The 13,494-nt window shown below is 38.7% G+C and overlaps 1 protein-coding gene across 3 annotated transcripts; it reads left to right on the top strand.

Moving 5' to 3' along the window:
* Nucleotides 1-832: 832 nt before the first annotated feature.
* On the top strand, nt 833-12,167 carry UFM1 (ubiquitin fold modifier 1). Of its 3 annotated transcripts, none has more exons than XM_065730271.1 (6): nt 833-911; nt 1,003-1,059; nt 1,233-1,290; nt 5,005-5,044; nt 5,441-5,473; nt 12,123-12,167. In XM_065730271.1, coding segments are annotated over exons 1-6 (219 nt in total). In that variant the 5' UTR covers nt 833-909; the 3' UTR covers nt 12,152-12,167. The 3 variants fall into 3 exon arrangements, with proteins under 3 accessions (XP_065586343.1, XP_065586341.1, XP_065586342.1); XM_065730269.1 differs by lacking the exon at nt 12,123-12,167 and adding an exon at nt 7,913-8,621; XM_065730270.1 differs by lacking the exon at nt 12,123-12,167 and adding an exon at nt 5,933-6,469.
* The last annotated feature ends 1,327 nt before the right edge of the window (nt 12,168-13,494 follow it).

The raw sequence follows: 13,494 nt of genomic DNA on the forward strand, positions 1-13,494 counted from the left end.
CCTTGACCAGTCTGGAATAGAAGTGTGTGGTAACAACGATCTCGGTCTCCACTTTATTGATGATCTGGATGAGAAAATCGGGTGCACTCTCAGTAAGTTTGCAGCTAACACCAAGTTGGGAGGAAGTGTCAATCTACCTGAGGGTACAAAGGCGGTACAAAGAGGGATCTTGACAGGCTGAATCAATGGGCTGAGGCCAGCTGTACGAGATTTAACAAAATCCTGATCACAGGGCACAGCCCTGCCAAAAATGACCTAGGGTACTGGTGGATGGAAAGAGGGACATGAGCCAGTATTGTGCCCACGCAGCCCAGACTGTATCCTGGGCCAACTGTATCCCGGGCTATATCAAAAGTAGTGTTGTCAGCAGGGCGAGGGAGATGACCCTGCCCTTTACTTTGCACTAGTGAGACCTCACCTGGAGTACTGCGTATAGATGTGGAGTCCTCAGTACAGCAGAGATGTAGAGCAGTAGGAATGCACCCAGAGGAAGGCCATAAAAATGATCCAAGGGACGGAACACCTCTCCTATGAGGACAGGCTCAGGGAGCTGGGACTCTTACCATCGACAGGGCAAGAGCTCAAGTCACCCCACCTCGGCGACACAGCCCGCCCTGCCCTCCCCTCAGGGCCCTCACCCCACCGCGGGACGTCCACCAGCGCCGCCTGACTAGAAACCCCCACCCACCACCTCCAGTTCACCTCATCCACCCTTATCCCCTCCCCTCTCAGCGGTAGCGAGGCACAGAGGTGGAGTACTGCTACTCGCTGCCCGTCTGAGGTCCGCAGGGCATTTTTAACTTGTAACTTTCTGTCAGGCGTGCTACGGGCAGCTCATTGAGCGGGAGGAGCGGGGAGGACCCCGGCGGGGCTGACGTGTCGGCGGGCAGCGGCGGCGGTAGTGGCAGCATGTGAGTGAGGCGGGGGCGATCCCGGCCGTGTTGCCCGACATCGGGTCCTTACACCTCCTCTAACCCCACGCTTCCTTCTCGCTCTTCTCAGGTCGAAGGTCACCTTTAAAGTGACGCTCACCTCCGACCCGCGGCTGCCCTACAAAGTGTGAGTGTGGGCCGGGGTGCGGTGTCCCTGCGGGGTTCCGTTGGCGTTCCTTTGCTTTGACTTCATCTGTGGCGGGGGCTCTGCTGCTCGTGAACTGACGTTTTTATCATCGGTCGCTTGGTAATGGTTTGCGTTAGCAGTCACACGACCCAGTGTTTAAACTCTCGTTTCAGGTTAAGCGTGCCTGAAAGTACACCTTTCACAGCTGTCTTGAAGTTTGCTGCTGAGGAAGTAAGTAGAAAGATGTGACTCCTCTTAATTTTGTGAGTGTTCTTGGAACAGAAGCTTGTTGGTTGTTAAATGTGACACTGAATCCAGCATGCCAAGAAAGTTTCTTTTGGCTGTATACTCCTGGACACAGGCTTTGCTGATGCCAGTGGGTCTCTCAAAACTTGGAATCTGTAATTCAGCAGATCTTACAGAACTCGTGTAAGGACAGGCTGAGAGAGCTGGGTCTGTTCAGTGTGGAGAAGAGAAGGCTGCAAGGTGACCTGATAGCAGCCTTTCAGTATCTAAAGGGGAGCTACAGGATAGAAGAGGTCAGGCTCTTTAGTGGGGTCTGTGTTGACAGAGCAAAAGGAAAGGCTTCAAGCTCAGGGGAGGTAGATTTAGGTTAGATATAAGGAAAAAATATTTTGCAGTGAGGGTGGTGAGACTCTGGAACTAGTATTGTGGTGGATGCTCCATCCCTGGAGACTTTCATGGTGAGGCTGAATCAGGCCCTGGGCAACCTGATCTACCTGTGGTGTACCTGTTCATTGCAGGGCAGTTGGACTAGATGGCCTATGTAATACATGGTAGTAAACATGATTACAGATTATTGCTATTGCATACTTAATATTTTCAATTACTTACGTAGAATATTCAGAATACTCTTAAAAAAGAAGTTATTATTATGTTACACATGGACCAGATTGAAAAACAGATGCAAGTGACACTTGCATTCTTAGATTTTGTGTATTTAGTCTTCTACATAGAATCCAAAATTTAGATATAGGTGCCTAAATTAAGTATGTGAGTATGTAAGTATTAGAGGAGATGTATCCTATTTGTTTCAGTTTTAACAAAAGGTTAAGAGACGTTCATTTGAAACAGAGTGTTCCAAAGCAGGATGGCTTTTTTCATCTAGTCAGCAGATTTCTCTGGCAGTCTGTTCCTGTGGTCTACCTCCTGACTTTTTCTAAAATGTTGGGGCATCTTAGAGTATTTTAACTTCTGTTTGTTAAAGCATTGGAATTCTAATAAATCTGTCACAGTGTGACAGAAGTTCTTAGCAGAACCACAGCTTATGTGAGAGCAAAATGGATTATTTGGTGTGACATTACCTAAACAGAATAATATACATAATAATAAATAATTTTAAATGCACTTGTTAATATAATGTGGGCTTTTTTCTTTTCTTCACTGTTTTTCTTCCTTTTTTTTTTTTTTTAATCTGAATGAATGCATTTGTGCCCACAAAACCCACACTCAGAGGCCTAGACTGAGAAGTCCAGCAGAACTGTGATGTATTGTCTCCACTGCTAACTTCCAGAAGGGATAGTCCTGTTCCCTCTCTGTTCTTTGTCATAGATTCCTTTCAGCTCACGCATGCAGGATTGAGGGTCTAATGCAAACTGAATTGTTCAGGATGGATGATTAACTGAAGGGTTTCTTCATCAGTTAGTGAGTTTCGTTGGTTGGCTGTGTGGGACTCATGTTCACCACTAATATCTGCAGGAAGTTTGAGTTGGTATAAGATGATGCATCTTCTAAAGGTGATTGGGTCTGTTGCTTCCTTCTAATGCCCTCCTTTGTCTCTGACTGACAGAGTCATTTTAGAGGCATAGTGTGGATTCAGACTAAGTCATATTTCCATTGATGACTTAGTCTTCACAATCTGGACTCCTGCCACAAATGCCTGATATTAATGTTGGTATAAGGGAACAAGAAAGCTGGGAAGGGAACTGTTTTGCAGCAAGTTATCAATTTGTAAAGTTATTAATGTAAAGAAGTTGATTTATTAAGTATGTGTATTTGGTGCAGGGTGTTCTTGAGTTTCAAGGAAAGCTGGGGTTTATTTGATGAATAGAGATTTTCTTTGCTACTTGAGTATCCATCAAACAAAATATTAAAGTTCAGTACTGAATTATAGTGTACCAAATTAAGTGTAATGATTTCCCTTCTTGTGGTGATTTTAATGTGCTGAGTATCTAATTGGTAACGATTGCTATTTGGCCCAGTATTTCTTATCGTGTGATGTCACACTCAGCGATAAAACATGAGGGAAGAAAGAAGGAAAGACTTTCACTATGAAAGCAAGCAACCACTGGGCATGTAGTAGGGCCCTGCTTCCCAAGAGGTGACTGAGCATTGCTTGCTGATGGGAAGTGGAGAGTAATTTTTTCTCCTTTTGCTTCTCAGAAGCCTTTTCATTAAGCTGCTCCTATGTCAAACCTGCAGGTGTTTTTTTCCCTCTCTTTTTTTCCTGCTGAGGAGGGGGAAGGAGAGAGCAGCTCTGTGTGGTACTTTCCTGATGGAATTGGGAATTGTGAGATGACGTGCTACTTTTTACATTCTTAGTGTTAAATATGTAACTTCCCATTTTATAAAATCATTATTCAAACCTTGCTTTGAAGACATATTACTTCCCTCATGGCCTTAACATAGTGACACTGGTATATAATTTGTCCTTTGCAGAAATTACTCTTTTCATGCTACATTGCAAGATGAGTAGGTGACATGATTTACCTGCAATGGATACAAAGCTAAGAGATTATAAGTAAAAAAAAGAAAAAAGAAAAAAAAAAAGAAAAGCCCTGCCAGTGTTGTGTGTCTGGAGGTAAAAGGCATTTTTTCAGTATAGCAATAATTAAGTGCTGCATTTAAGCACAGTTTCTGTTGCTGTTAGTGTGTGGAGTTTTTGCAAGTTAGACTTCAAAATTTTGACTTGAGCAATTAGAAAATGAGGAAAGCACAGTTAATGAATGCTACTGAAAGGGTTGGCTGAAATAAGTGACTTGTTCAGCAAGTGAGAAGCTCTCTAATTCCACCGGGAAAGTATTCAGTGATATGGAGGTGGATATCACAGGGGCACTTGATGCTGACTGAGGGTACAAAGCCTGCTTGGGCTGGTGTCAGAATTCTGACAGAACTTGATCTGATGCTGTGCACTTAGTGCATCCTTTTGTAAGCAGATCCTAGAGTGAGCTCTTTGAAGCAGTGTAGTTGGGGAGATCTAAGTGGAGCCATGAAGACAGCTCAGAAGTAGGTCTAAGTTAACCAAGACTAAGCTAGTTTTAGTTTCCCCACCATCTTCAGACAGGGCAATGGGAAGTTCAAATTGTGACATTCTTTCTACCTGATAGTAATACTTACTACTTACAGAATTGATTTGTGTGGTTAAAATATTCTCTCAATGTAAATTCTGTACGTTTCAGATGCAACATTTTCTTTTTTCTAGTATATAATGTTTTCATATTGGCTCTTGTTCTGATCCTATAAGTGCCTGCATATGTTCATCACACCAGTATGATGTTAGTACACACAGGCATACATACATGTGTTTTGAGTTTAAGATTGTCAACTGTTTTTACTCTGGAAATTTTGAACATATGTATTCTGGGTGACTTTTATTATTTTTTTAAGAAAAGTATTGTTTGTTCACAGTATTTGGCCTGACATAAAACGTTCTTAGAAGTTCATGTGTATTTAAGGTGTTTTTATTTAGTATAATTAGAACTAATATTTCTTAACTTTTATATTCTTATTCTATATTGAGGTGTCTAATCAACTTTAAGCGTACATTTTTATTTTGCTGTAGCTCTGAATCTGAGGGGAATCTTTTCTCATTATTCTCTCATACTTGAATTAGCTAAAATGATCATTGCTTTTGATTATTCTCCGTGTGTTTTCTACTTAAACTATGTCTCTTATATTGTTTTGTCATTCACTTATTTCCTTTAGTTCAAAGTTCCTGCAGCAACAAGTGCCATTATAACAAATGGTGAGCGTGTACTTTTTGTTTTCTAATTTCAGTGAAAGAGTATTGACAAAAGCAGAAACATCTTTTCCTTCACAGACTGTACAGTCTGCAAACTGACCTTAGTAATTTTTAAGAATACAGCAGCATTTTTCTTATTAGGCATGGGATGAAGATATTAACCCACTATTATTCGTTGGACTGGTTTTTACCTAACACAGTTTGGATTTCATATGCTATAGATTTCTTATTAGTTTCTTTGATAGGACTGATTTTGATTATTGAAAATAGCTATTTGAAGGACTAACATGATAGATTGCTTGGAGTATTATATTTTTGAGTGATATGTTAAGTGTAATAATCTGTGAAGTCCATTTCACCTGTCTCTCTGTCTCTTTTCCTGTTTTAATTTTTTCTTAGACGGAATAGGAATAAACCCTGCACAGACAGCAGGTAAGTTATTATTTATGGAGCCCAGAGGTTTTAAAAAATAAATAAATAAACCTCAGTTATTTTTCTTAGAAGTTAATGCATGGCACTCTGGGTTAATTGTTGTATCTCAAATTTTGATTTCTTAAATGAGAGAAGAATTGCCCAGTAGTTGAAACTGCGGTCAGTATTCTGAGTAAAAGAATAAATATACAGAATTGTTGTTCAGTTGGTTATTTAGGACTGTGGAAGATTGAGCTACTGGTGATCTTCAGGACTAGTGCAGTCTAGAAGAGCAATTACCCGTTACTAAAATACGGGATGATAGGTTTATCTTCTTCACCACTATGCCTAGTCCAGTAGCATTTGCTATTTCAGAAGCCACTCTGATAGAATGTGTTTTGAAAGTAATACTCAGAGTATTGGAGCTGTAAAGCATGTCCTCAAGAGGAGAGGGTGGTCTTTAGCCCTCTTGTTCTCAAGGAATTCCAGGTGATTCCACCAGGTGGAAACTGAATCTAATTTTACTCCTGCTTGTGAACTGAAAGAAAGGGTGGGGAAAAGAGAGCCACTGAATCAAGCACTTGCAACAAAATCCTATCCGAGTTTAGAAGTAAACACAAGTAACTCAGTTATAACCATGAATTCAGGCTTATTGATACTTTAGAAGTAACTTGATGAGGTAAAACTTTTTTTTTTCCTTTTTATGTATTATTTAAGTTCCATTAGGTTGAACTAGTAGGATGAACAGGTGCTTTAGTGTTTAAAAACTTTGCCAATTAAGACAATCCAGGAGTACAATGTTAGTATTCCTTGTGATTTTAGAGGTTTTGTCCTGTTCCATTTTTTCTCTGACTTCTTAACAAAAACATTCCTCAACTATGGCTTTAATTCTTCATATGTTGTTTCACATAGCAGAGGAAATGAAAGCTGAAAAAGCTAGGCTTAGCACTTAATGCCCATACTAATTTCAGTTTGAAATCCTCAGTAGTTTAGGTAATAGTATGCCATAACTTTAATAAAACCCACTGTGATACTCATGATAGAAGCAGATGAAGAAATGGGCTGAACTACTGCCTGCATGAGGTGTTGCTTTGGGCTGTTCTAAAATTTTAGAGTTTTGTCATTAAAATTGCAACATAAAAATCAGGGACTTCCCAGGGAAGTCACAGCCCTGAGCTGCTGGACTTGAAGGAATGTTTGGCCAACACTCTCAGATGTAGGGTTTCAAATTTGGATGGTCCTTTGTGGGGCCAGGAGTTAAACACGATCCTTGTGGTTCCATTCCAACTGTGGATATTGTATGATTCTGTAATGATTATGTATTTCTTCAGTAGAATCTTTGATGATACATTCTTTTGAATGAATTTTCTATTGCTATATTGAACAGATAGATCAGGATTTAAACTGTTCTATGTGGTAGATTCTCTAAGTTTAAAAAAGGATAGTTTTCCAATATGTTGTTAAAGAACAAATGTTAAATATCTTAATCTTTAAGGAGTGCACTCGCTCTACATCCATGAAATTGAGTGCTTTAGAAAGAAATGGAATTACTCCCTCCTTACATGCCAACATAGGTTCATAAGGTTGGAAAGGACCTACAAGATCATCTAGTCCAACCATCCTCCTATCACTATCCCTACCCAACTACTAAATCAAATCCCTTAACATAAAATGAATAGGAATATGTACATATTATTAAAACTTGATATGGTAGAACTGCTTACAGTCCTCTTCATGAAGTGCCAATAGGAAATTTAAAAAATAAAAAAGTAACTCCAAATAGTAATAATGCATTATGTTTAGTTAATAGAAGAAAGCAGTAGTGACAATCCTGAGTATGTGCAGAAATTATTCTAGACAAAGTATTAGAAATGTTTATTTGCATCCTCTGGATTGCATCCTCTGGAGAAGACTATTGTGATTAGGAGTACACAGTAATAGATAAGAAGTTGAAGCATTTTTTGATGCTAAATTGAAACTTACTTATATATGTAGAGGGCTTTTCTGTAAGAATAGTACAGCTGAGATCTGGCTTAAAGCAGGTGAATGCTGAACTAGGGAGAGAATTCAGAATCAGTATATGCATGAATGACCTCTAAATAAAATAATATTAGTCAATTAAAATTTGATTTCTTGGCTTTGAAATTATTATGGCATGTAGGTGAAATTAAACATCCCAGCATAGAATTGTGAACTTTGAAAGGCCGTAACTTGCAAGTCTTATATGACTTTGAGTCTGGTATTATTACTTAAAAAGCAAGAGTTCTTTGGAGAGATATTCTGTAGGAGGAATGAAGTTCAATTATGTAGAGATATTGAAAATGTTTTAGTAGCATATTAGAGAATTTATTACAAAGATGTTAAACACTTGACTTAAAGACATTGTTGTTCTTTAAATGTGTACATTTGCTTAGGAACCTTTTTTGTTTGGTAATGTTCTTTATTTGTTTATTTCTTTAGGAAATGTATTTCTAAAGCACGGTTCAGACCTACGGATTATTCCCAGAGATAGAGTTGGAAGCTCTTAATGTCTACTGAAGTCTTCTGGAATAAGTGACATTGCCATGCAGCTAAGGTCTATTTAGTGTGGAACTCCATCGCGTGGCTAAGGAATTGGCCTTTTTAAAGCTACAAAACATGACCTGCCAAGACCCAGTCTTTTTTGACACAGAGATAAGGTCTCATTTTCTTGTTAAAACATATTAAATCATACACTGGTTATTTCTTTTCTGATAGTTTTCAGTGGGCTGATCCCATTGAAAAAAAGATGTATGTCTCTAAAGATGTTTATTGCTGAAACTGCTAGGGTAAGCACTCAACCACAATAAGTAATTATTTAAAATACTATGTATTTTCAAACTTTCTTTATGGAAAGGGGAGCTTTATGATGTTGGTACAGAAAAATTGTGCTACCAAGTGCTGGAAGGTTTAGCTTTTTTCATTTAGTCTTTCTTTTGGAAAAGACCCATGTTGAGAGGAAAAGTTTTACCACGATTCGAGTATTTAGTCCACATAGAATGGAGAAATGAGTTTTTTAATTGAAATAAGTAACTGCCAAATGTTCCAAAACAATTGTAAGATTTAGTTGCTGAAAACATTTAAGATAAAAGGGAATACAAAGATATCTATGCGTTAACTTCACAAAACATCAAATAAAGTTTTAGACCAGCTGCAGTTTCAGAGAATTTGTGAGATGCAATCTCAAAACACCAGTAGCTGGGAAGGCCTGCCACAAAATTTGGGAATGTATACATGTATGCATACTGGGAATGAATACTGGTCTAAAATGTCATTCCTTTTTCTATAAATACTGGTTCTTTGTAGAAGTTTTGTTACTGCGTGTTACAAGGGAATCAGAAATTCACTGAAATGTTTGTGTTCAGATATCATGCTTTCTGTTTATTAATTGCCTGAGGTAAATTATCAGTCATGTATTTTATGTGGAGAAATTGCTGCTTTAAACTACTAATACTGCTTCGTGATTTAATCTGCTTGGCCAAGTCTTACCCTGTTGCATTTCATGTGTCTTACTGAATTTACAGAAAGTAGAACGATGGGCAGTGCAAGTGCTTGGTTTAATGAGAGTCATCCCAAATACAAGTTCACTCTACAATAATTCTCCAGAAGGATGTTCAGATTTTGTTTCAAATAGTGTACAAGTACAGAATGCCCTAGTGAGTGGATATGAATTCAGTATATAGAAGAAAACTCTCCAAAAGTGATATTTGACGTAAAATTTTCCACCTCTAAGATGAACTGTAAAATTCTGGATTTTTCTTTGCTTTAATAAACAGTATGAAAAAAAATACAAATGTTCCTTTCTCATTTTTCTCAGTTAGATATTGACAGTAATAAAAAATGCTACCCTTTGACCTTTAAGATATTCAGATTAATTTAATGCAAAAAGATTCTTACTATGCAAAATCCTATATAGCACTGATTTCAAGGTATCGTGTACTGTAGGGTGAATAACCTGAATAAATAGTGCCTGAACAATATAATGAGGATGGACAGTGTTTTTGGAGAGATTATCCAGATGTTATAGACACCCAATAAATTAGGAAGAGCTCACTCGGAAACCCACACAGGAGGAATCTCCAACAGAATATCCTTCCCCAGTGGTGGTCAGCCCTTAAGTGGGGTTTGGGAGACGTGGAGTCAGACTCCACCCCTTCTGGTCATACAGGTGCATTGCCTTCACCTGTGCTCCTGCAACTGACTCAGTGCTCACCTCAGGTGATCAATCAGTGGTTCAGGCCTTGATTCAACAGTTCCTATACAGTGTATAGTTTCTATTAGTCTAATGCTATAAGATAATTAGAATGAGCTCCATTAATGGCTCTGTTTTTTGTCTGCAATTCTGTAGATGAAATACCTGAAAAAAACACCCGATAGAAGAATGCAACAAAAAGGAAGCATTTCTTCATGTCTTGAGTTGCAAAACAGTTTTCAAAAGGCTGCCAGGGCCTTTTCAAAGGCATTTTGAAACTAAGGTGCCTTGTTTTTGAAAGCAAGGCTAGATAAAAGGAATTTCAGAAGGTTACTTACTGTTTATAATAACACTGTTTCTTTGCTAATAGCACAGTGTAAACTGCAGTGCTGTGTTACAATGTAGTTTGTGTAATATGCAAATTAGCTGTCCATGTGGAAAAATAAATTATCTTTGTAATACTTCATGTGTTCATGACACTGTTGTATAAATATGGTCTCATTTTGTTATGTCAGTTGTGTTTGATACATCATACAGGAAAAATGGAAGTTCAGAAGCAGATTTCCTAAGCCTGGAGAATATAAGATTTTGAAAAGAATCCCTAACTTGCATTGTATTGCAAACCATACTTTTAAGGCATACTTTGGAAATCAGCTTTGCCTGGAGTGTTGTCTTTGGCTCTGATTGCCACTTGTTTGATGTGAAATGAAAGACTTACGCTCCTTGTCTGTGATTAACTTTGTTTTTCCTTTGCTGGAGGTGTAAAGGCGACTTAAAAGGTGTTTTCTTCTGTATTGTAAAAATGCTGTTTTACATTAAAAAGATACTCCCAAAAGGTTTTGGCTAAATCCTAAGGCATTGACGTGGAAAGTCTTGGTGACACCTTAATCATTGTTTTGGTTTATAAAATACTGTAGAAGTCTTGTTTTCTCAAATGTGACAATTTTAAGAAATCGTGGATATTTTCCAGGAAGGGAAGACCTAATGTAGTGTGGAAGAAGTAGTGGAGTTATGAAATGGTCTTTGCATCAGTTCTGTCATTTATGTTCCTTCCCTGTGTTCTCAAGTCTTGGTTTTGGCTGGGATAGAGTTAATTTTCTTCACAGAGGCTCATATTGTGCTTTGTTTTGGATTTAGGATGAGAGTAATGTTGGTAACATGCTGATGTTTTAGCTGTTGCTGGGCAGTGCTTGAACAGAGCCAAGGGTGTTTTGGCTTCTCACACTGCCCTGCCAGCAAGGGACTAAAGGTGCACAAGAAGCTGGGATGGGCTAGGACCAGGACAGCTGACCTAAACTGGACAAAAGAGTATCACATACCGTATGGTATGCTTAAACATAAAGCTGGGGGAGTTGTCCAGGGTGGCTCGGAGGGTGGCTGATCATTGGTCAGCTGGTGGTGAGCAGTTTCATTGTGCATTACTTGATTTGTTTGTTCTCTTGGTTAAGGTAGATTTTCTTCCTTTTTTCTTTCTCCCTTTTTTTATTAAACTGCCCTTATCTCAACCTGTAAAGGGGAGAGTAAGCTAATGGCTCTGTATTTTTTAGCTGTCTGACCGATTAAAACCACAACACCGAGCCACAAAATGCAACTTTTTTTCCACATTGAAAAGACTATTTTCCACTCTTGTTGCTTCTAAATATTAACCATTAAAATCATAGGCAGCAGGTCTCTACACTTCAGCTTTTTTGTCTTTTGGTTAATGGTGAAAACCTGCTTCCCATTGCTGCTCAAGTGGTGCAGTGAGCAGTTAGAGCAAGAGAAAGAACTGTGCTGCAGAATGTGGATTCCAGAGATGGTGAGGGTACAGTAGGCCTTTGTTAGCTAGCGTGTAGGTAGTCATCAAATGGAGCACTTGAATAAGGCAGCAGAAAAAGCTGAATACTGTGGTTACTCAAGTAGCACGGTGGAGACAGCATTTCAGCACTGCTAGCAGTGCTCTAGCTGAGTAAAATTCATTTAATGTGATACATAATGTTCAGATTTATATCCAGGGTAGTGAACTATACATCACAGCCCCTGTTCCTGCTGATAGAAGGTAGATATGGGAGTGTACACAAAGGCTAGTGTGGTCTTTTTGAGGCTGATCTCCACAGGCTGTTTTTGAAGTTAATGGGAAAGTGAGATTCCTCTGGAGAGAGATTCAGAGTAGCTAAATGAATCTTCAGTTCTGAGTTGCCCTCTGGAGGAGCCTTTTTCTCTTTACTAACTATAGATGTTAGTCTGTATGGGCTAATGTTAACCTTCATGAATGCATCCCCAGCAGGCTCTTCCCCCTCATTTCAAAACTGTGTTGTAGTGTGCTACCCGCTTGCTGTTGTTTGATTGGGAAGTTTAGCACATGACACAGAGCTCCCAGGGATTTGTTCAAAACTGAAATTATAAGAACCTGTTTGCATGAAAGCAAACATGCTCTTTTTGTGATATAATTAGTTGAATGCATCTTTTCTGTTTTTATAGCAGGCTCAGCAGCCGTGATGGGAGTATGAGAGAAGGCTTGTTCTTTATGGAAAGCTTTGTCAGATTAAAATCAGTTATGTCTACAAACAAAGAAGAAACCCTGTACTGAAGAAGAATACAAAAGATTCTGCTCATTTTTCAGAGTATATAATTAGTTTCCTTTATCTCCCTGAGGTGTTTAAATGTTCCTGGAAAGCAGATTTTAAAGAATTTGGTATGCATAAAAGAAGCCACGAGTACAAAGATCAGGTGCAGGTGTTCCTACTTATTACTGTGAAGAAAGTCCTGAGTCTGTGACTGGAAACTGTCAGTGTCCTTTCACTGATTAGGAAATATCAGATGGTGTCTGTAAGAAGTGCACCAACCTTAGAGGTTTCCTTTCCATGGAGAGAAAAATCACTCTTAAATTCTGAACAATAGATCACATTTGTCCTGCAATCAATTACCGCTGCAGACTTGAAACTAATCTTCTTGTGGTGGGAATCGGAAGGTCTGTGTACAGTTGCTTTCACTGAGATTTTATAAGAAATAAGTCTGGGTTGGTCTGGACATTAAAAAATGTTCAGGATTTGTCTCTGCATCAAAGATGAATTGCCCGCTGCAAAGCACTGCATCTTCAGAAGACTTGGATGCAGTATGGATTCATTGCCCTCTGAAGAAAAGTTTAACAAAAAAAGTTGATGACAGATGTACTTTCTCTTACTTACTGTGGTACAAGGTTGTTTTGCAATTCCAGGCTCACATGGCATGTCTTTTACCAGCAAAAGCCAAAAGGTTCACGTGGGCTATTCAGTGATGAGAACTATCACAAACTTCTTGCAACTTCAATGAAATAGCTGTTTGGATATTTATAGGACGATAACCTTAAAGTAAATATATGTATGTTAAATACACCTTCTATACTGATTACTGCTCCTTATGACTGCTAAGCATCAGACATTATCTTGAATTGCTTTTCATATCTATTTTTCTCTGAAGTTCTTCATAATGCTTTGGATAACATGCTAGTTTTGTTGTACAGAGCTCTGTGAGTCTTGTTGAGCACAAAAATATTAATTCTTCTGAACCATGCTGGGCTTATACAGCATGTATTTGTGCTTAGATATGTATGTATGTACACGTAACTGATATGTGATATGTGGTATGTGCAGCTCTCCAATTCCTTCCTGCAGTAGCAGGACCTTGCTACCTTCAATAGTTGGCCAAAACAGGTGAGCTACAGCAGGGCATGGAGTAGTAAATTGTGGCTAATAAATAGTGTTAAATGATTCCCTTCTTTAAATAAGGAGAAGTTGCAAGACAGAGGAATAATTTCGTATGCAGATGAATGTTAGCTACATTGAATTAATTGCATACAGAGTTGGTGATATTC

This window comes from Cyrtonyx montezumae, unplaced genomic scaffold (genome assembly GCF_038088225.1).
Source record: "Cyrtonyx montezumae isolate F1298 unplaced genomic scaffold, pur_monq_1.0 scaffold_12, whole genome shotgun sequence".
In the NCBI taxonomy this organism is placed as follows: domain Eukaryota; kingdom Metazoa; phylum Chordata; class Aves; order Galliformes; family Odontophoridae; genus Cyrtonyx; species Cyrtonyx montezumae.

Excerpts from the sequence above, each read along its gene's own strand:
- UFM1 (XM_065730269.1), top strand. Across the intron at positions 1,060-1,232 it reads CCGCGGCTGCCCTACAAAGT|GTTAAGCGTGCCTGAAAGTA; the intron begins GTGAGTGTGGGC and ends CTCTCGTTTCAG. Across the intron at positions 5,045-5,440 it reads AAGTGCCATTATAACAAATG|ACGGAATAGGAATAAACCCT; the intron begins GTGAGCGTGTAC and ends ATTTTTTCTTAG.